The sequence below is a fragment of the Dermacentor variabilis genome, chromosome 5, assembly GCF_050947875.1.
Source record: "Dermacentor variabilis isolate Ectoservices chromosome 5, ASM5094787v1, whole genome shotgun sequence".
Lineage (NCBI taxonomy): Eukaryota > Metazoa > Arthropoda > Arachnida > Ixodida > Ixodidae > Dermacentor > Dermacentor variabilis.
In genome coordinates this window covers 28571436-28595248 of record NC_134572.1, presented here as the reverse complement: position 1 = coordinate 28595248, position 23813 = coordinate 28571436, and the positions used below count along the sequence as shown (strand labels likewise).

Here is a 23813-nt window from a genome sequence, read left to right as displayed (position 1 = left end):
GTATCCACCAGTCAGTAGTCGAGATCAGCAAGAGACGTTTAGTGTACTGGTGGAAAAAAAAAAGAACAGGGAAGAGATTAATAGGATCGCGTCCGTTATAGGCATAGGTAACTATGCAACGTCGATACTACAGTTCTTTTTTAGCTGCACCAAGTTTTTAAAATTGCCTTTAGCAGATAGCACAATTTTGACCCTTACACTAAATTACTCGATGAGGCGGCCATTACTTCCACAAAAGATCAATATGATTGATTATATAGTGAAATTAATTACACTAATTGACATTTTAATTATTTACTCTATGCAAGATATTTCATAATGCGAATTGTATCTATTAAGTTTGCAAGGTATATCAACTTAGAACGAATTTTGACAGCACCGACATCGAGATATGCGCCTTCAAACTTGCGGTAAAGATGCACTGTTGTTGCACTTATTTTTAAAGAAAACTGAACTAACACAGCAAGCTGCGCGAGTTGGTGACTGTACATGTTCCTAGGGGTGGGCAGGCCAACCCGGACGAAAGACACAGACTGCGCTCGTATCGCGTACTTCGTTTTGTCTTTCGTCCGGGTTGCGCTGCCCACCACTAGGAACATGTAAAGAAAACGCCGTTTCATGCATTGAAGCACAAAACTAACTGGAACGACAATGCATTTCGTCGGACCCATTGAAAATTATCTCGAAAGTGGTATAGTTTTTAGAATTCGAACCAAGTGTCTTGCGAACTCACCGGCTACAACTCGTAAATGTAGATATGGGCTATAAGGTAATCAATTCAAAGTTAATTAGTGTAATTACGCAATTCAAATAATTTTTTTCATTTATCGCAGGAGTAATGGCCGCCGTATCAAGTAATTTATCTCAATGATTAGAATTGTGCTATCTGCCACAGGAAAATTTTAATAATTTGGTGCAGCTAAAAAATGACACTTGGCATAGAGGTTCTAAGGTAGAGAAAAAGACTGAGCAGAGATATATAGGCAGCATGATAGGGCGATAAGCATGCATAGATCATCTGATTAGTTTAAGCAGTCTATGCGACTATTGTTTCAATGGAGATGCCAATAAATCATCATCATCAACATCATTGAAGCGCGAGAGGAGCTTGGCTGCAGTACACGCCTCATACACGTGACACGTTTCGGCTATTCGCACACTTGGATAGTCAGCGTAGACGAGTTCTGGCCAAATGTTTAATGCGAGAATATTTTATGCTGTGTTCCACCGAAAATAAAACAATGTTCCATTTTATTAGCTGCAAAGAGGCCACGGAACATGAACGGAGCTTATTCCGGAGTGTGATCCGCGCTGTCGTTCAGTGCAGCTCGGCTAGGGACAAACGGAGCAACGCACGTTTTCCTCCATCCTATTTCGGGATGTCCTCCAATGGACTCTAAAGAAAGACTTCGGAATCAACCCTCATACTGCGCAATACCTGCTGTTGAACTTTTGTGCACGGTGTTACGGTTGGCGTCTGGCACCACGTGCAGAAAGGAATTTCACCCGACTTTCTCTCGCCCGACCTTCTTCGTCGAATTGAGGCGTGGCTTCTCCTGCCACGGTTGGCGTCCCGCACCTCGTGCAGAAAGGACTTTCTTTCACCCGACCTTCAACCACCAGGCCTCGTCGAAATGAAGCGTGACTTCCTACTTCGCTATGACTATTTCGAGTGTCTGCCGGAAGCCCCGCAGTGTTTCCAGGCCTCTTTTGTGTGTGTGTGTGTGTGTGTGTGTGTGTGTGTGTGTGTGTGTGTGTGTTGGTGTGTGTGTGCGCGCGCGCGCGCGCGACACTTTAGAGGGACCCTTTCCTCGAACGGCCAAACTCTACAGGAGAACTTCCACGAACTAGCAACGCGCGATAGAGACGGACAAGCATCAACAATTCCAGGAGGCTCGGTACCCCCAGAGGCGTGGTATAACCGGAGGCGGGGCCCTTTTTCCGCCAATCCGACTCTGTGCCGGTCACGTGACGTCGACGGAAGCAAGATCCCTCCCACGATTGTAGAGAGCCTATTTAAGGGGCTCCGAAATGTACTTTTGATCACTTCGTTCTCTTCTCATCATGCGAGAATATTCATCAACCTTTCAATAAACCGTGCAAGTTTCGCACTAGAAATCGTCTCGTCCTTGCCCGGTCGCCATGGTCTACCGGATGCCTGCAGCCCGCCGACAACGCCACGCTACCCAATAGTAACGACGGTCGAGCTCCGATAGGTAGGCGTCGCTACAACTCGGCAGCAGTACTATACGCTACCCTGCAGTACGCAACAACGGGAACACCCGTGTATTTGGATTTAGGTGCACGTTAAAAAACTCCAGTTGGCCAAAATTATTCCGGAGTCCCCCACTACGGCGTGCCTCACAATTAGATTGTGGTTTTGGCACGTAAAGCCCCATAATTTATTTTTTATTGTTTTCTTTTTTCTGACGGGAATGCACAAAGCGTGAGATGGGCCACAACGCCGATCCGATCGTGTACCTTCAGGGTAGAAGGTCTTAGGTAGACGCATATTTAGTGGCCGCAGACCAATGAATGATGACACTTAACAGCGAATTCGCTTTCTTTTTGGTAAAATATTTATTTGCAGCTTATACTGAACTTCTTCATGGCTGGGCAGCCCATAGGCAGAGTGGCCCATTGTCCTCCCGTCGCCGACGACCCGGCAATGGCAGAGCGACGAATGCGCACTGAGAAGCGGCAAACCTCATGTTACGTACACCCCAGTGACACGGGCCAACCACTGATGACAAAAAAAAATTTGTAAAGTCCCGTAGGACTCGCGCTGCACAGACGCCTATGCTGCCTCTCGAAAAGTTGACTATTGCCCTTTTTGAGTCGCTTATGATAGTTTGCACGGAGGGATTCATGATGGCCAAAGCAATGACAGTCTCTTCCGCTTCCACGGTGGACACTCTTTTTATGGTCGCGGCGTTGAGGATACTTCCCTCTCCGGTCACGACGCTCACTACGTAAGTGTTCGGTGTTTCCAATACCTATATGTCAGCTATATTTTCTTCTTCTTCTTCTTCTTATTTTCTTTTGTGTGAAAACCTGGTTTCATTATTTCCTCATTCATTTCTGAAGGACAGGTCGAAGCAGGGCCTATTGCAGTGCCTAATTTGAAAGAGTTCTTGGGGGACACAAGCTCATCTGCGCTAGAGGGAAGGCAATCAGCACTAGGTGTAGCAATGCGGTCTTCGGTTCTAGAAAAGGCGTATTCAACACGACTTCTCGCGCTTTTCAAAAGACCCGCGTGTGAGGTTGCTTACATTATTATAATTCGCCGCCCTTTATGGCTTCGCAGTTTTCTGTTTTTTTTTCACTATGCTCGTAAAGTTGTTCGGCAATGCTATTTTTGTGCATATTTTATTTAAATTATTGCGCAATAGCACAATGCGCTGGAGAAAAAAATATAAATGAATGCAGCTTTCATGGTCACATTTGGTCCACACAAAGACGTACTAAAGCCAAGCACATCCAGCTGTTGGCGTCTCGTCTGAAGTGTCTGCAGGGTTTCCGTGCTCACGCCCACAGAGTGAAAAACTGCTAGGTCCCATCATGACTACGTTGGACATTCGGCTGAAGAAAGTGAATAAGGTGTACCACGAAGGCGTAAGTATGTATGAACTAGGCGCATGACTGGACGCTCAGTGTGTGGTTGCATTTGCCTTCTTCCGCCTTTCCCTTGGCTACTCGCTCATAGTGCTTTGCTGGTGCACGCAAAAATAAAAACGAAGTAAAGCACTGCGGAAATGTTCCGTGGTGGCTACGGTGTTAGTGGCTATGTAACAGCACTGCATAAATGGTGTGCGTACAGGAACGTAGCCGAAGAGAGAGAGAGAGCGCGGTATTTATTGTGATAAAAATGCTGAGAGGTCGGCCTGAACCAAGGTTCTGACCTGCTACTCGGCGTTGGAGGAAAAGGAAAGGGTGTAGCTGAAGAAAATAAATCGAGAAGTAGCCGTGTTATTCACCGAAACTCCAGGATAAAGTGAGATCACTCGCATAGCGCTCCACGCGGTTTCAAAAGCAAGCTGGAAGTTTTCTTTACCGGCATATCACTCGAAAAATAATTTTGAACTAGAGTCTAGGACAACCTCCACCACCTTCGCGGCCCCGCAGTATGCACTAGATCCGTATTCCATTGCACACAAAGGTATCATGTCCATGCATTTGAGGCTAAAGCATGCGTTTTGTGAGTACGCAATCACACTGTACACGGTAGCGTAATGGCACGCACGTGGCTGTGAACGTCACCGAAGGTCCGAAAGCTAAGGCCAGTTATACTGCTGATGACTCAGATACAAACGCCAGCTGCTTATTATAGGTCTATGTGTGTACACGTAAAAGCTCACAAAATGCCTTCTTAGCATGCCCCATAACACCATGTAAATACTGCAAAGCGGACAAATACCCTGCAAGGTCATATCAACTGCATCATAATGCAGATGCAAAACCTCAAGATGCTAGATGCAAGGCACTACATGTCTGTTGCTTCTCCCTGCTGTGTCTGTCGCACTTCGCAGGGTCTTCACACTGAGGTTGTCAATCTCTTTCAGGAGACAGTGGCTGGAGTTGTGATAGTGGAAAGCAAGACTGAGACCAAGCATGAGGGCCTTACGTTGTGGCTCGAGGGCACTGCCAGCATGCAGCTCAGTGCCAAAAATGTTGGCATTTTCGAGGCATTCTACTCGTCCGCCAAGCCCGTGCAGCTTATTGGCTACTCGCTCGAGATAGCTAAAGCTGGCCGCCTGCCCGCTGGCCGCACCGAACTGCCCTTCGAACTTCCCCTGAGACCTCGACCAGGCCGAACATTGTACGAGACTTACCATGGAGTCTTCATCAACATCCAGGTGTGGTGCTCATGTTTCGTGACAGCATGTGTGTCCCTTTGTGATGTGGTTCATAGTGCAGCTTCCGAGCTGCAGAAGTGGTGTGTATAAAAACTTGCTGGTTTGAAATGTATTGCATTGGAATATGCACTCTGGAGTCGGTAGGCCCCTGCTGCTTGTGCATCTTGCTGCATGTCAGACGGCATGACTGCTGTGGATTACAGTGTAGATATGTTGAAGTAGAACTGCTTTGCAGTGTTGTTAGGCACATTTATTGGGAAGTTGCGCTGTGCAAGGAATTGCACAGCAAGAAGTTGCCCTAAGGCAGCAGTGAACCATAAGAACTGAATGTTGTTGCTCCTTTGTATTTTGTTTTCGCCTAATTACTATACTGCATGGTTTGCTTTTTGTTTTATTTCATCTTACATTTTGTAGCCTAATGTCCTATCTGCTATCTTTCCAAATGGGAAATAGTCATGTTCTGTTCTTTGCACTCACAATTTAAGCCTGGCTCACATGGAGCTTTCTTGCACGAGAAATGTGCGGAGCTGTGTTGCCCAAATGGTGCCATCATAGGCACTTACTGTGCTCGCTCCATGTGCCAGTGACCGTGCAAAAAGGCTCCACGTGGCCCAGGCTTTGCTTACAATGTAAATGGCACCCACTTGCTTTTCATGATGCGTTAGCATTTCCTGGCGCATTCTCTAGACACCGCAAACGCCAAGCCTTCTCCCAGAGAGTGCTGCAGAGATAAGCGGATATAGTTTCCTGATTGGTCGTCTAGGGGCACTGAAATAGTGGTGCTATCGTGTGGGTGCTCTTGTGTTTAGCTGCCTTTCTCTAATAGCAAGCACAAGAAGCTCCATCGATGGTACTTAGTTGCAAACACTTCAGTTGGCTATTTTTTAAATATGATCTACAACTTTCATGTCGACAGTTTCTTGTTGAAGCTAATATTTTAAAAGTTAGGTAATTAGTTCATACTAATTCATTGACTTTGCAAAACGAAGAAAATACCACAGACTAGGTCGCGTGATTCTCAACGCCACTGAGTTCGTTTCAGTCCATTGGCACGCTCTGTTGTTTTAAAACCTTGGTTGCTTTTTGCTGAGACATGCTGTACATATTGCGGGTAGAAATGGCTATGTTGAATTAATTAGTGAATGCATTGGCTAGTTGGTTGTTCATTTTCAAGTGGGAACAGCACTGAAGACACGGACACAGGTGAAGGTACATGGAAAGTGACATGCTGAACTGTCAATCAACTGATTTATTGTAGCGACAGACAAACATTTAAATATGCTAGAGTGAGTCATCAAAGGCATAAAAACATGAAAAACATAAAAAGGACGCAGGAGTTGGTCATCCTTACCAGTGATGCATGGCATGCATGCATTACATGCGTCTGGTCATAGGTTAGCAGATAAATATGCAATTTCCTTGTCGATAGAAAAACAGATGGCACACTGATACATTTCTCCTTCAATGCTGATATTCTATGAGCATCAATTATTTCCCGGGTAATGTGGTTGCTGCTTTTTGCCAACACATCACATTTTCCCAATTTAAGCCAGCAACCATGCTTCTTACAATGTACACCCAGATGGCCATTGACTGCCCTTGTCATACTGTAATGCCAGAGGGTCTGTATATGTGTGTAATGTCAATGGGCATTTGCCACTGGGTTTTTGCTTACTTTCACTCTTACATCTTGCCATTAAAAACATTCTGTATTACTTGTTATAAATATGAACAGTACAGCATATGATCTCTACTTAACCATTCGCTTCACAAAAATTATGTTATTTAATGCTTCACATTTATTCTTGATGTCAGTACTGTTTTGTGTCCTTGGATCTTGTGAACCTTTTTTTTTTTCGTCAATGATTTCTATGCTTCATCTCACCAACGTGAGTGCTATGGGTCACATCTGCCAACCCTAATAGAAAATCAGAAGGGCTCCTCCATTACATGCCTCTGATCATCCTTCATGTGATGCCGACTAAATACAAGTTTCAGTGAAGGATCAGCCGCACACAAAGGGCGAGCCTTCCTACCACCTCAGAACACGCAGCTAGTTCTTGTTTCTGACTGGCTGATACCAGCCCTAGCCTTCACTGCACTGCACGGTATTGGTGAGACAGAGCGTAATATACATAATATATAGTCACAGCAGTTACAGTGGCATACACAGAAACTTTGAAACTTATACCAAAGAGTATGTTCGCACAAACTTGTTCTTGCTTGAAAGAAGTTAAGCGACTGTCTTTTACTCTGGCTCCCGTACCAATCTACCAAATGTGATTTGCTTTTGTATTGACAATGTCTAGATTAAGTATGCAGCTGAAGAAAGCATTGCCTCTTAGAAAGAGTTCTGTTACTGTGATTTGGTACAAGTGAAAGTCTCCCACCAGTCTGTTGTGTTCTTGCAAAGTTGAACGTTCCTTTTGCAGTACCTCTTGCGATGTGAGATGAAGAGATCACTGCTGAGCAAGGATGTTCAGAAAACACTTGAGTTCATTGTTGAGTTGCAGGTAAGCATTGCTCTGTGTGGAAGATGGCTGCTTCGTTGAGTTTTTTTCCAGCGCTCTGATCTTGTTTATGCTAAGGGATATCAAATTTCCTTTCCTATACCAATGAAGCAGTGGTAACCATGCTGCAAGCTATCAGTTTCGGATCGACATAATGTGAATATGTACATGCTCAGGCTCAATTCAAGGACCGATTGGTTTTAGCAAGGTTCATCAACTCAAAATTTGCCATAAGGCATAATGAGGACACAATGACAGATTCGTTGTGGTCGTCATGTTGTTAACTGCTTTGTGAGATTGGTGACATACTAAAGATGTCTAGGTCTGTTGTTTATAATTTCAGTTCAATTAAATATTTAGTTGGCCATATCTGGAGGAGCATCCAAAGTACAAGTGTGCAAACACATACTTTGTCATTGCTGTTCTTTGCAGGAAGGTGCCGAGAAGGCAACACCAGTTCCAGTTAACATCAACATAACACCAGAGTCACTACAGAATGTTCGAGATGTAAGTGCAATTGCTGTGAGATATTGTAGTACTTAGTTTTGTACTGGAACACTAAGCATTCAAGAAGAATATGATGAATAGAGTAGGATGAATTTCGTAACTGAAGTTGGTCAGTGGCTGTAGAATGGCACAGTTAATTGGGGGGCAGGGGACAAGAGTAAATTAGTGAAGAGCTCTACTTGCCTGGATTCCTGCCAGTACGATGATTTGGGCAAAATGTGAAAACACTTGTGTACAGTATTTAGATTTAGGTACATGTTAAATAACCCCAGTTGGTCAAAATTATTCCAAAGCCCTCCACTATGACGTCTCTCATAGCCCCCATGTAGCCTTGGGATGTTAAACTCATTTCTACCACTACACTGTCCAGCCAACAACCCTTCTCTGCCTCTCCATTGCTGGCCGAGATCTTACAACAATGACATGCATGTGCTACGGGTATCAGAGTATACATAGTGAACAAATAAAATCAATTTTTTCCCCTTGCAAGATTATTAGCTCAGTGAAGACCCTGCATTATATCAGGACCCTGCTTGCAATATAATGCGTCTTTATTTCTTTATTTCTTTCTTTATAACCCACTGTTGTTGCTTAGTGGCTATGCTGTTGGGCTGCTAAGCATGAGGTCGCAGGATCAAATCCCAGCCACGGTGGCCGCATTTCGGTGGGGGCGAAATGTGAAAACACCCATGTAGTTAGATTTAGGTGCATATTAAAGAACCCCAGGTGGTCCAAATTCCTAGGGTCCCCCACTACGGCGTGCCTCATAATCAAATCGTGGTTTTGGCACAAAAAATACCATAATTGAATATTCGGTCAGCTCAACCACTAGGCAATTCAGCTGTGCAGGAAAGTCAGTGTCGTTGCAAGAGTGAACATGTACAGGGGAGTGTGTGTCCAAAAGGAAGTGAGAACTGAATGAAGTTTCATAAACGTGGTTATTAATATGCATGTTATGGGGGGGGGGAGAGTCATGTGTCACCTTTTTTGATAAATGAATCAATTGAACTGTTGTTCAGACCTTTTATAGTGTGTTTCAAACTTGAATAAAATGCTGGTATTCATCAATAACCACTGCCTAAAGGAATATTAAAAAGTAATGTTAAATAGTGAATTACACTCCTGTGACAGCAAGGGAGCCACTTTTACCATGAGAGTAGGCTCACTAAACCAGGAAAGCCACAGAAAAGAAAGACTGGTTGCAATGCTTCCTAGGGAGTTCTTGTACCAGCTTGCCATAATGTCACGGATTTTGAAAACCCCCACACGGGTCCAGTCATACGTTTGTCGGTAAAGAACAACTGTATTAACAGTAAAGAACAACTGACAAAAGAAAACCAAGCAAGCTTCAAGAACTTTGCCAGTGTAGAAGCGGCTCAAGTACAAGAAAATGCTTTGAAATTTGCAATTTCACACTTGCCTATCGGTGCAGAAGTTATTGAGCGAAATTCAAAATGGCGAAGTTTTGCCATAATGTTCTTAATTAATGATCAACCCTTTTCTGTCAAAGGAATGCAAATAGAATTCGAAAGGATAATTTACCAATCTAAAAAGGTTTGATGTTGCTCCTTCGTGTCCCTTTAAAGGAGTGCTGGCGCATGTTTCGGAGTTATACAACTGTAGAAGTTCTACGGGACACATCTCGCATGTTGAAGAATGACACTTGGCAAGCATAAATGCTCTGAAACACTTAATTATCAGATATTCTTATTCTATACTAAACTTTGTCCTAAAATACCAGACCTGACGTAATCGACATTGCAGTGACATCAAGGCATGGTGAAAAAATTTGCTGATGTTATTTAACAGTAAGGCGAGATACGATGATATTGTTCATAAGTAAATTAAACAATAGTACTGTGAGCCATCCTGGCTATGCTTGTGTTTGAACGACAGCAGTCATAGAAATGGAACGAGCCAATGTATCACGTAGTTGTGACGCAATCACTTCCTGGTCACCAGAACAGAAACTGGTTCGTAGAAACATGTATTGTAGTAAAATATATAGGGCATGCTGATGATTATATCTCATATTCATTCTAAGGAACTAAGGGCATGGACATTCATTTAACGAAAAAAAATGACAAACGTCAGAAAGATTGTGCCAATACTCAATAAAACATATTGAATACAAAGGAAGCAGACATCTAGAAAGCAAAGTCAGCATTGTGCTGAGACATCCCATGTTACGACGAAATCACTCAGAGTGGAACCAGGTGTATTTGACGTTTGAACTCTGGATACATTTGCACCATGCCGTTTCTGTGATCAATCCTGTGCATGCCACGCCTTGTCATACCGATGGGCTGAGCAGGTGCAACATGCAGTGCTGGAAGAAGGCTGAAGATGATCTCTGTTGATTGCATTGCGCAGCACTCGAGAGTGCCTCGGTTCCTCATCAAAGGACGGATTGACAGCACTTGCTGCTGCATCACCAAGCCCTTCACTGGAGTGGTAAGAAACTTTCTTTTTCCTCTTGGTGTCATCCACGAGAAACAAAGCAACCATCCTTTCTGCATTGACCTCTGGATAAGACTGACCATAGTGTGTCTGTTTTGTCACATGTTCTAACCCACTAATGCTGAACTGACAGTCAGTCCTCTATATAGCGGTCACATTTGACACAAGAATACCTTCGTTATATCTGATATTCATTATAAGCATGTGTTCCTTACATGCTAATACTTGCAAGAAAATTTTTAGGTTTACTTTTTTTGTATCCGTATTCATCATATCGGAGTTCGACTGTAACGCCATTGATCAGCAGCTGTATGGATTAAAATGCTCGATTCATCAATAGGTCGACTGTGCAGCCTTTTTACGTGAGTGCAACGAAGATTTTGAAGCTTATTTCTGTCACCTACAACTGAAACTATGCACATTCTTACAAGTGCCGTCACACCATTTCTGCCACATACCTATTGTGATATCAGTACACCACCACTGAATGCTGTACACATCATAGTTCATGTGAAGCACACGCACAGTATTGCCAAGCATAGACTGTTTTAACATGGGCAAGTAGAGTGTGGTTCACTTCTGTGTAGAGCACACAAGTGGCCTGCTCCAGTTTCCAGGGCGACGCCTAGGGGCAGTTGCGGGGTCTGCAATAGTGCAACCAGGAGCATGTGCAGCGTAATAGAGTTGCAGATCTGCTCACATTACTTTTAATGAATGGCAATGTTGGTAAGTGCCTTCATACTTTTGGGTGTGCACATGGCCTGGGGTTGCTGTCTGACTGTGCCACTGGGCAATGGAATTACGGGCACAAGCTGAAAACATGTATGATTTGTTACACCACTTGGTATGCCACTTGGCTGACTACATATCTGGTTAAATTAAGGTGCTTATTAATACCACTGCTAGTGAAAAGCATTCCTTGTAGTGCTGCGTGCCTATTAGGCTGTGCATGCTCTTGAGCCGTTATCTCAAACCCAGCAACCTTTTGGAGCATGCACTGCATCGGGTTGCTAGCGTGCTCTACACAGTAGTGAGTTGCACTGTGCCTCATGTTGTGATAATTCCTAAAAAAGAAGGGGTAGAGCACTTCAATCTGTACTGATGAACCTTTTTAACAGTGCTTACCATTTGCCATTACTGCAGCGTTCATAATCACATATTGTTGGAACTCTATAAAAATAGAGACAGGATCATGGTGCGATAAAAGCTCACACTATGTTTAGTTAGCCGATGTTTAGTTAGTGACTTCATCTTCACCCGCAGGCTGGTGGTTGGTGGTTGCTGCGTATGTTGCTCGCTTCATTTTTCTTTTTGGTATGATTAATATGTAGCATTAGCCTCCCTTTAAAGAGAGCATTGTCCTGTTGCTCTAACCACATCACCAGTGTCTATACATGCTCGTGGTGCTGGGAAGTCACTTAAAAATGTAGGGTGGCATCTGTACCAATATAATACCTGTACATTAATGCTTGCAATGTAGAGAATGCCATGTACAATGGTAGAGTGAGGAGTACACTTCTTCCTACAGTGGCTTGAACAGGAGTGGGAAGTCAGCCTTAAGAAACTCACTTCATGCACATGTGTGTGTGTGTGCACGTGCGTGCGTGTGTGTGCGTGCGTGAGTTCACACAGTTAGTTTTTGGGGCACATCACAAGTGCCATCTACAGGCTGTTGCTGCTTGTAAGAAAACAAATGATCTCCCCACCCCGACCCCCTATCCTGACAATTCCGATCATATGCGTTTCAAGATGTATGCAACAATTTTAAATATCATACTTTCGTCAATGTTTTTACTGTTTATGCACTATTTTGGTGTACACAATTGGGTAAATAGCATTTGAAAAGGTTAACTCAATTAGAGAGGTTTAGCACTCTTTTGGGCCAATTGCAGCTTATGAGATGGCGAATTCAACAATATGACAGTATTTGAAAAGTGCCTAGAATATATCACCCTCTGACCTGTTAAGAGAGCAGCCTTTGTTGAAGGAATCACCATTACCCCTGCTGGATGTCCTTTTGTCACCAGCTATCAGTGGAAAACTGCGACTCTGCCATCCGCTCCATCGAACTCCAATTAGTGAGGGTGGAGACATGCGGCTGCGCCGAGGGCTACGCCCGTGATGGTATGCCCCTTTGAACTTGCCTTTAGAATATGCAAATTCACTGAAGTGGCATCATGTCAATGAATTAATTTCATGAAGTCTTGATTTATTGTACCAGCACAATTGAAACTGGTCACAGAAAGAAGATGCAGACACCACACATTTTCCAGCATTTGTGGTGTTCGCATCTTTTGTTTCCCATTTCTATCATGCTGGTAAGATTCATGCATCAAGAATCTCACAGCCAATGAGTATTTTATTTGATAACACTACGTATGGCTCTTTCACAAAAGTGATTGAAATGTTCAAATGTTCATGCACATGTGCATTCATGCGAATGACACAGCGACTGTTTCTTTTGCATTACTTGCTATGGCGGTGAGTGCTATGCTGATGTTTTTACATTGGCTTGATTTTGTCCATGCAGGTGAAATATTGCGGCTGTATATGTATGCTGGATGACATCATGCTTGCTATTGTTAGGCGCCATCTGCACATAACTTATAAAAAAAAATTTTTTTTTTTTTCATCATTTAGTTAGGGCTGGTCAAACACGTCAAATCTCCATTTCTTTTTATGGCTTCTACACTGTTTGAAGGGCCAGTCAATGGGTCATTTAAAACTGCAACACACGAAGGCATCTTGTGGCCATCAAGGGTTTGGATTGCTACCAGTTTTATTCTTACAATGAAATGAGTAGAATCCTGAATGTGACAGCCCTTCTTAAGCAACAAGGTTTTAACATGTGACATAAAAACATGTCCGGATTAATATTGGCTCAGAAAATTAGCCACCAACAACAGGCATCTGAATAACTTGGAGCAAGTCTCTCTCTACGAAATTATCAGTGGAATTGTGCTTGAGAAGGGCACTGAGCTAACCAATGTTGGAACACAGTCACGACAGTACTATCACTCTTATTTATACCCATACCACATGGGCGAGGTTAGTGCCATTGAAAGTATAAGGCCTTAAATTTCTTAATGGCGTTATATTTCAGTCACTGCTATATTCATATATAGTTGAACCCACTTATAACAATATTCAAGTGGCATGAAAATTCCGTTGTTATAAACAATAATTGTTATAACCGGGTTGCATGAAAAAAAATAGGGGGATGGCAGAACTGATATGAGAAAACTATATGGTAGGGAGGCCAGTGCCCCTCCCCATCACCTTCCTCCACCTGGCTGCTGATTGTGTTCACTCGTTTAACTGCTTTCTGGATGCTCTGATCATGTGTAACAAGCCACTGCTGTCAGCGTTAAAGAATAACAACTGCAAAGAGGTGTCACGGGTGGCAAGCGATATGCGAGTACCGCCGAGGCATCACTTTGGTGACCCCAAAAAGATTCTTTTAAAAATAGCAAGAAGGCTGCCATGGCAGCCTGTCAGCTTGAGAAATCCGGAAGAAACACTAAGGAGAGATTGCCACAAGCATCTCGCCACGTACTTCTCACTGGCTTGCACAAGAAAAGCCTATGTTCGTCAGCTATGCATGCTTTATGTGAAGCTTGCCGACATCCTTCTCCAAGGTATCCAAGTGCTCCACATAATGCAAGGGAAGGTTCCTCGCGAAAATGAAGCCCCAGAGGAACTGAATGATGCCGGGCCTCCTGTGAGGACAACGTTGAGGCAGCCTGCCCTACCGGGTCATCGCTACCGTCGTCTTCGTCGCTATCCGAAGCAAGCACGTTCGCGACGATAGTCTCATTGGTTAGAAGCACTTAGTTTCTAAATCTATAGCCGTGCGCTTTCTTTTCACTGGTAACGGCGTGCCTTGCCGATGATCAGCAGGCAGATCATCCATTTTCCGTTTTGACGGCGAGTCAAGTGAAGTTGAGAAACGGGGGGGTGGCCAAGAACAACTTCGATGCAGCCAACAAAAATGAGCGCAAGGGATTAAGCTGTTTGCGGAACTGCACTGAATGAGGAGCCAGCGAGCAGCATGCGAGCAATCTACTTGCAGCGCAGTTGATGCGGTCCATTTCTGTTTCGGAGGGTGGGGCGGCGTAGAGCTATGGGCAGAGCCCATTCGTGTTTGGAGGGGTGGAAGGGCGACGGGAGAGAGCCACGCGGAGATGGCTGGAAAATGAGCGCGCAGCGGCCCATTGTGCAGCGGCTCGAATTTCTCGTTTTCTTTTTTCCTTTTCAAGGATTTCGCATTTCACTACCTTTAGGCTAGTACACCCAGCAGCCAGACTTCGTTATAACCGATAATGCGGCATAAGGGCATTGTAGTGAACGGGTTATTTCACCATGAAAAACATACAAAAGTCAACGGTGCAGCAGCTTCTCATTGTTATAACCGATATATTGTTAAAACCGGTATTGCTATAAGTGGGTTTGATTGTACTTGATGACGTTAAACGTCGTGATGACGACAGCTATAGTGAAACGGATTTGCCAATTGTAATACAGTAAAAAAGAATATTTAGGGAGCAAACGTTTTAAGAAATGGCATAAAAAACAATAATAGGCATATTTTATGTACCTAACTTCTGGAATGTGATATTTGCACCCATCCGTAAACTGTGTGAAGCCAAAGGTTTCGATGCATTTGATGGCCAAGTGAGTTGTGATGGTTGTGGGAATGCACTATGCCATGAAAAAAATAGCTCTTTTTAAGATAAAGTGAAGAATATATTGTTTTTTTGCTACAAGTTCATCTAGTATTGTCAGCATGTGTTAAAGCTTAATACCGTTTGCACTACACCGCAAATGGTATTAAGCTTTAACAGCACTAAGCATGTCCGTGTGGCACCCAACGAATGACATTAAGATTTAAGGCATTAGCAAGTTGGTGCCACTTTTTGTGCCCGTGTGGCACAGGTATTGCCTATCCTAGCCACAAGAAGGTGCAGCATGAACCAGCTTGTAAAGGAACAATTCCTTTTGACATAAAATCCAGTCAAATCACCTACACCTAAGCATAATCTTGAGCTCAAGTACTGCTTGGCAAGTACCAGAATGCCAAGTTTGAATTTACACTTTGTCATCGATCATGTTGGACACCACTATCAACTGTCACAAAAATTTCCAGATTAACGTAATCACTACTGAACTGGACATGGAGGCATGTTATGTGGCCATGGTTCCTTGCACTGAGCTGAACTAGGCCTCTTCAGTCCTCTCCACTTAAAGGGCCCCCTCACCAGGTTAGGGCATTGTAAACAGACAAGCACTGTGCAAAGATCGTGTGCCGACTCTTGTGTTTGCAAAATATCAAACCTGCGCATGGCGCTAGAAATGGCTGAAATTTCAAATGACAGCTTGTGTGCCCTTCCTCTTGAGGGAGCTACACTTCTTGCCAGAAAATCAACGTCACTCACATACATACACACAAAAAGGGTGGGGGGATGTTCATAACGTAATTGTGAAAAATTTTCTCTGCTCCAGTATGAGAGAAAGCAGGGAAGGAATGTTGCTTGAGGACAGCAGTCAAGGCAGAGTGTTTGTGTTGGCCGTAAAGCTCATTTCCTGGCAGCCTGGTGATGCGACATTTCGATTTCTCTTAGCCCTTTCAATAATGAATCAATTTTTTTTAATTCTTGCCATAGAACTTGCTGTAGTGGTTGCAATTTTGTTGAATGCCCAACTAGATAACCCTTTACAGGTTGCACTGTATAAACAAACTTTTCAATGGGGAATGGTGAGAGGCCCTTTAAGTATATCAGTGCCACTGTGAACAGCACCATCACATAACTTTCTTCCAATCCAAGCCATGAGCAGTCAGTCTGGGAGTGTTTAGTTGCTGCTTGTGGAACTTGCCATTATTACTGATGCCCTGCTGTAGTATGCCTTCTAGTTGAAGGTATTTTTTACCACTTGTGAAACTATACAGTAATTAACTGTAAGAGGATGAGAGTCGGTTAGTACAGTTTGATAGCTTATGTTTTGTAATAAATAACAATACGAACAATGTTTTGCAAATTGGTGTGTACAGCCACTGAGATCCAGAACATCCAGATTGGGGAAGGCGATGTGTGTCGAGGCATCGACATCCCTATCTACATGGTTTTTCCAAGGCTCTTCACCTGCCCTACGCTCATCACCAACAACTTCAAGATAGGTGAGGAAAACTTGCTGCTAGATAAAACCAGAGTCCTTCAATGCTTTTCTGGTCACGAAACTCCACTGTAATGCTATGGGAGAATTTGCTATGTTGCCGCAGCTGCCAGGCGCTAGGAGCATAGGTAAGACAAAAGCTGCACGCTGCGTCAGTCAGTTCTTTATTCTATGGCTGGGCGCCCAGGTAGTCCGGTGGCATTGGCAGTCGGTTTTCCTCATTTCAAGAGATAATTTGTTGATCTGTACTGCATCGTCGCTTCGGCTACAGAGGTACGAGCGAAAAGGTATTGTTATTCTGTTTGCCTAGTGACGCCGATGAGCGGGTGAAGTGGAAACGTGCAATGCTGCGACAGGAAGCTGGCAGCTTTACCTTCGACTCTCAACACGTCAGAGTGTTTCAAAAAAGATTTTGACACCACGGACGTTGTTCGAAGCGATAAGTTCATTGTGAAAGGAGATGCTGTGTCCTTACACGGCACCATTCCTTGGCTGTTCGAAGGGCTGCCAGTGTACTAGGCACCACGACAGAAATTGTGCATTTTATTTTCTCAGATGCCATCTGCACTTCACAAGGGAAAAGAACAAACTTACATGGGCAAGTAAGAGCGCAATATGCCCACCCGGTGGGGGCGAGAAAGTTATATGTGCTGAATTGTTTTATTAGCGGTTTCAGCCATGCAAACAAGCAATAGTTTGTTTTTATTTCACTGCTTTTTCTCAATGCGATAGATAATGGTAAAAAAAATGCTTTTGCCTGTTTTCATTCGCTGTTATGTCAACCATGTTCACTCTTCTATTTTTAAGCTATTTCATTAAAACTACTTCGTGGCTTGCTGTTTTTTGAGATGCTTTCCATCATATGATGTATTTTGCATTCCTGCCTTGTTTACTTTTTTTTTTTTGCACAGCAGTGTCATGTTCACGAACATATGTAACTAAATGTGCCATTATACTGAAGCTTGCGACGCAATGAGCATTAGTGTCTCCTCAGCTTGACACGTGAGATATTTTGCCCCATGTTATGTGGTTCACATTCTGAATAAATCGGTAGTGCAGCAGCATCATGCTCGTGAACGGGTGCGCTTATTTTGTTTAGGCTAGTAGCATGAAACACTGCTTCGTTTCACTTAAGTCTCCCCAGTGCAGTCTTCATTACACAATCTCACGCCATGCAAGCGTAGTCCATCCAAGCAACACATGCTATCATTATGAAGCACGCCAAACTGGAGTGGAAGTGATAGCAGGAGTCGTCCCAGAAGGCGAGACATTTGTGAAAGCGCAACCAATGCGAGAATTTGAGCTGCACGGGCAGCCTTGCGTAGCTGCGCAACGTGAAGTGACACGCACTTTTGCTCGTGCAGTGCCTAGGTAACATGAACTTGTCAAGGTTACATGTTGGAAATGAACAGACAGTGGTTGGAAACTCGGAGTTAAGGCTAGGTTAGAGATAAGCATGTATTCATGCGACACACGGACGTTGCCTTGTGAAAGCTTCGTTGTTCCCGCTTTGAAATGTTGCCGATGCTCCCTGCGATAGGTTGCAGCAGAGTGAATTTAGTTGGCTTTTATAAACTGCAAACATGGGAAACTAGCAGTTTTTCTGTTTTGTAATGCAACAGTGGCAAACTCCCGTGGCGTAGACGGTCTCATTGCAAATAGCTAGCGCTATCAGCATTGCTTCAAGTCTTGCTGCGAGGCTTAAATTTGCGAGTAGTTGGAGAGTTTCTTAGGCTTGCACAATGTCAGAAACCCAAGCAAACGACCTATTCTTAAATAAATAATCTCGTGCTCCTCTGCCCGAGATAAAGAACTGCGCTGCAACGACGCATACATTCAATATTGCTGCGTCGGCACGACTGCTTCCATCGTAGCCTTGTTATCTTGCAAAGGTAAGCGAAAGTAACTTTTTCACGTGCACATGCAAGGTGAAATATGAGTGGTAGTAGAATGTTAGCGGTTTGATGAAAGATAAACAATTGCTTCGAACTGGTACAGCTGTTTCAGCCCAGTGCGGTGCGGGCGGACACGGAATGCCCCCACGCTAACAGCAGTGACCTTAGCAGCAGCTTCTGTCCCTGTATAAAACTGCAGGTGGAGTTTCATGACCAGAAAAGCATTGAAGGACGCCAATGTTGTGCACAATCACTCCCTCATTGTCTGCTGCTTGAGGGGCTGTGCTATGGTCTTCGCCTAGCAGGTGCCAAAGGCAATAGAAAGGAGTGTGAAATTAGTCACTGACCTTATGCTCTGTCTTTTTCTTTTTTACTCTTCTAGAGTTTGAAGTCAACGTTGTGGTGGTGTTCGAAGATGATCACCTAATGACTGAGAACTACCCAATAAAGCTAACTAGATTTTAATATACTGACATGTGTACTTAATTATCCTTTTCTCAGACTACGTTTCACCTACTAATAACTTAATGTTATGGCTCAGTGCCGGACATGCCTGCATGATTTGGAACTTACTAGAGTTATCTTTGATTCTATCTGCCGAGTCTGTTGTCACCGAACCTTGTGTTGTCCGATGGTACGTGCGACATGAATTGTGTAGTATTTTCTGGAAGGCACACAAGCACTAGCGATTACGCTGGAACTTTTGATGAGCCATGTATAAAAGCCAGCGTGCTTGACCCGCACATCATATTCCTATGATCGCAGACTATGCTCGTTGCTATTGTTGTGCTTCGAGTGTCAATTGCTTTTGTGGCCACAAACAGGTTTGCCCAATAAAAAGTTAGTTTCATGATTCATAGTTTTGCTGTACTGTGTTCTTCACCATCACTACAACGTGATATCTGGTGGAGCTGATGGGTATAGCAAAGCTGTGAATCTTGAAACTGTGAAAGACATATCTTCTTTTTTTTCCCTGGAAGTTCGCCCTGTGGCGTAAAATGTTTGGTGCAAGTTATATGTACAAGTATATCCTAGTTAGATATATCTGAAGAGCCCCAGATACCTTCCTGTTGCCCGAATGCATAACTATGGTTTTGCAATGTTAAAATGTCTACCTAAATTTTTTTATCTGTCAATTCTGAACAAATATGAGCATGTCTTACCAAACATATTGTTCTAAAATTATGTTCACATCTGTGAGTTAATACATACAGTAGAACCTTGTTGATATGATCCCGGCCGGTTACGTACGATTTCTCGACGGCAACATTCGTGATCGAGAACACAAGAAATGGTGCAATTAAGTTATGCTTATTTTTTATCGGTTCATATTTTCCCGCAAAACAAGATCTTTCACCACCAACGTTAACATTTAATACATCAGCAAATTGTGTTCGTAATATAAGTTTCAGGCCACTCGTCTGTCCCGCATGAAAACGCCAGCGAGCTCAGCTTTTCATACCGGCACTGGCAGATCTCCTGGGTCATCATATGCCGTATTCGCAGCTATTGCTGCCAACCATATTGCAGTAAACATGTTCACCTATCTGTTTAACAGTGAGTGGTGCCATTGGAAGCGTGCTGCACACTTTTAATAGGTGATAACCCAAATGCGGTGCCTTTCCCTGCTGTGGACTGCAATAGTATATGTTTTCCGGCCGCTAAATCCCATGTAATCAAGAAAAGGTAAGGCACGCACGATTGAGAGCTGTACCCGCCTGCCTCATCAACTTGAAAAATGCCATCACGTGAAAAAGCCAGCGCGCACTCAGTTTCTTATTCCTGTACCAGCCACCACCCGGGTCATCGCATTCACATGCCACCAAATCTATTGCGATAAGCATCTTCATCTGTGTTTTACAGTGCGTGGGGGCGTAGCGCCGTTGTTAGTGTACTGCACGCTTTTAGTAGGCGATAATCCACGTGCGCTGCCGTTCCATGCGACAGACAGCGTGATTTCAGCATCATCTTACGCTTCGGCGGCATATGGCGTCACCTACCAGCTCGATTTTGTTTTGATTTCCCATTGGGCCTGATGGGCTGCCCAGGTGGCGCTCCAGAAATGCCAGTCAACAGAGCCCTCTATGTCGTGCTTATAGGTTTTGGGTAGTACAAAACGCAATGCCCTGCTGGTAAATGCATGGCGCCGCTGTATATCTGCCTGTCCCAGCTGTGGTGCGGTGAAAATTTTGGAGAATTTCGTGCATGGGAGGCTTTGTAGCATGCCGTCTGTCACCATGCAAGCAAAGCACCGTCCGCATGTGTGCACTGCGCATGAGAAGTTGCAGGTGCTGTTACGGTGCGCTGTCGCTTTCGTGCGTGTGCAGCTCAAGTCATGCGATGCCAAGGTGCAATGACAGATTGCTGCAATATGAGACTATTCGCTTAACCACATGCACCAACACAGAATTAGTTAACTAATGAAACCAATAAGCTGCTGGTGTTAGCACCGCGACTTGGCTTGACTGGCTGTGGTATATGTTGACACTGACACTACCGGCCACATGCCTGCTTATGCCACAAAAGCACATTTCCAGACATGACGATCAGTAAATACTGTGATTGGGTGTGTGTAGCCTTAGTGCCAACGCGCGTAGAATTTTCTTTTTCGGAGAAACAGCGATGCCACAGCAAGTTTTGTTTGTTGTCATTTATTTGCTGAAACTAACGTAATGTGACAACGGCTGTTTAAACATTTATGTACAGTTTCTTATTACCGCAGCTGACTCTGTGCGAGGTCAGTCGATGCATTTTCTTTCACTTGTTCTCTCAGCAACTTGTTCTGAAACATTTTCAACCGCTCTATACAAACTCTATACAAAGGCTCAGCATAGAGAACCTCAGGCCGATCTCGCTCACTTCGTGCGTAGGAAAGGTCCTCGAGCACAATCTCATGAACAGGTGGCAGCGTTACCTGGAAGAATCGGAGCTTTACCCAAATTCCATCATCGGGTTTCGGAAGAAGCTCGGGACGCAAGACACCATGATCTTACTGAAGAACGAGATTATCGACAATACGACGGGCACCAAGGACAACAGAGCTATACTTGGGCTGGACTTGCAGAGCACCTTCGATAAAGTGAGGCACTCGGTTATCCTGGCCCAAGTATCCAGGCTAAACATGGGCAGAAGGACATACCAGTACATCAAAGACTTCCTGACGGAACGGACCACCGAAATCTGCGCGGGAGACCTGCAGCTCGAGGAGAAGCTGGGCAGTGTCGGAACTCCGCAGGGCTTGGTGATCTCCCCGCTACTCTTCAACCTCGTGATGATCGGGGTGGCCAACCGGCTAGAAAGAGTAGCGGGAGTCCGGCACACCATCTACGCCGATGACGTTACGCTATGGATACCGGGAGGAAGGACGCAAAAGCGCTGTGGTGATCAACTGGTTTCCGGCCCACATAGGCAGTGACGTGTCGGAACGCGGGAACGTGAACCACAATGAGACGGCCAACTCGGCCACGCGAGGACTAACCAACTGCACAGCTGCAAGCACGGCCGACTCGGAGTGTTGGTCGCGGTGCAGTGCCAAGGAAAAGATGACCACCTTCAACGAAATAGTGAAGTGGTACAGACTTAACAGACAGACTATGCCGCCACCTCACCCGGGGCTTACCCGGAAGGAGGCAGTGAGGCTAAGCACGTGTGTCCGAGCGTGTACGCAAGTGACATGTGTAGACTGTGCGCTAAGTAGAGAGCCACCGCGGCTCACATCCTTTGGGACTGTAGTATAAATTCGCGAGAAGACGACGATCCCGCTGCAGCTAGAGGCTGCAACGAGAAGCTATGACCAAGAGACACAACTCAAGGCCATCCAGCAGGTCTCGGCAGCTCTAGAGAGGCAGCGACCGCGCGAAACCGAGGAGAAGGGGGGCAGCACCTCCAGGAAGGGGGTGGTGGCCCTCTCAGATCCGCGGAACCAAGACCTCGAGGAGCACAATGCATGAGACTGACGTAGTGGCCGCGTCGCGGTCGAAGCTTGTCTTCCCTGCGAGGACGGAGCCTAACCGACTCTGCAGGCATTTTCACTAAAGTTGTTTTCTCTCTCTCTTTATGCAAACTTTCGTTTGATAGGTGGGCCGCTTCATCATGAGAAATTCCTTTAGGTCCTGTAAATTCCTGTGCATGGCAGTTTTCTAATAAAAAGAAATCATCTGCACGCACCTTTAGAGACGACTGCATTTTTCATAGTTAAGCTAAAATGGGGCACCCTCTCGATGAGATGATCTACAGGCTCAGTGAATGCAGGTGCCTTTTCCATAGCTGAACACCAAAATAAAACATGAACACTGAACACACACACAAAGCAAGCGAGACTGGCTATATACAGCCCGGTGACAGCATAGCTTAATGCGGGAAGCTGCAACCTGTATGTTACCCAGCCAATTTTGTCACTTGCCACAAAGTCGTCGCATAGAGTGTTGAAAATTTCAGTGTGTAAGGCCCATGACCCTCATGACAATTCACCACGCATCAATAATGGCAGTGACGATGCTTGAGAACCCCGCGTTTCTCAGCGTAGTTTGACATACACTCGTCTTGAGTTTGCTACCAACTCGCCGGGTCCGCGAACGTTCAGCACATTTTGTTGGACAAAAAGCGCTCGCATTCCATGACCTGTGCTGCATTCGGTAGCGCACAACACCCTACGTACGTGTGAAACACTTTTCAAGTGAGAGGGCTATGCATGGAAATTAAAACAAGGCACGAAATAAGCGACAGCTGTGCTACTCTATGGGATGGCGCATTTTCCATACTACTCAGTGGCCAGGTCACGCCATGATGCATTCAAAATTCCAGGTCATCAGTCCCATAGAGAAACAAAACATGCTTCAGGTCGCCCCCCCCCCCTCAAAGCTACACCAGCTCGATACACGTCTCATGTGCAACAATTTCACTACATAGATGTCAACTAAAAGTGACTGTTGAATCTTTTAGTCACTTTGGATCGTACGTTTCTTTTTTTCAGAACATTTGAACTATGTTCTGCTGTATATGGCAGCAGCATAGAACTTTCAAGGTGATTAGCGCCATGCCTTTCAAAGTTCCTTGCAAATAGCATATATAGAAGGTACTTTCATGTCGAATGCAGCTTTGTTAGTAAAGTTCAATTGTTTGCACTTCCAAGTGTTAAATCTACCCATCTAGCTTACTTTAATGTGCATTTCCCTTTTGTGTACCTTTATAAACTTCCAACAATTCTAGTTCCCTGCTCCCAAATGTGCAAAGACAAAAACAAGTGCAGCATTCTCAGTATGTATTCGTTTAATAGTTTGTAATGATTGGTGAAAACCTGAGACAACTGTTGCATCACGTCTGCTTAACGCTTCCCACAGATGTCGTATGTCCTCCGATCAGCTCCTTGTTCCCAGGTGCAGAAGAAAAAAAAAAAAAAAGGCAAACAGGGAACA

General features: G+C 44.5%; 1 protein-coding gene across 2 annotated transcripts; it reads left to right on the top strand.

The window, feature by feature from the left end:
- The first annotated feature begins 3479 nt into the window (after positions 1–3479).
- LOC142582388 (vacuolar protein sorting-associated protein 26C) lies at positions 3480–18872 on the top strand. Of its 2 annotated transcripts, XM_075692052.1 has the most exons (8): positions 3480–3615; positions 4563–4856; positions 7289–7369; positions 7799–7873; positions 10247–10327; positions 12361–12457; positions 16383–16508; positions 18782–18872. In XM_075692052.1, exons 1-8 carry the CDS (start codon positions 3562–3564, stop codon positions 18862–18864), a joined length of 891 nt encoding a protein of 296 aa, XP_075548167.1. In that variant the 5' UTR covers positions 3480–3561; the 3' UTR covers positions 18865–18872. The 2 variants fall into 2 exon arrangements, with proteins under 2 accessions (XP_075548167.1, XP_075548168.1); XM_075692053.1 differs by lacking the exon at positions 7289–7369.
- Positions 18873–23813: the final 4941 nt, after the last annotated feature.

Excerpts from the sequence above, each read along its gene's own strand:
- LOC142582388 (XM_075692052.1), top strand. The coding sequence starts at position 3,562 with ATGACTACGTTGGACATTCGGCTGAAGAAAGTGAATAAGGTGTACCAC. Across the intron at positions 4,857-7,288 it reads GAGTCTTCATCAACATCCAG|TACCTCTTGCGATGTGAGAT; the intron begins GTGTGGTGCTCA and ends TTCCTTTTGCAG. Across the intron at positions 7,370-7,798 it reads AGTTCATTGTTGAGTTGCAG|GAAGGTGCCGAGAAGGCAAC; the intron begins GTAAGCATTGCT and ends TGTTCTTTGCAG.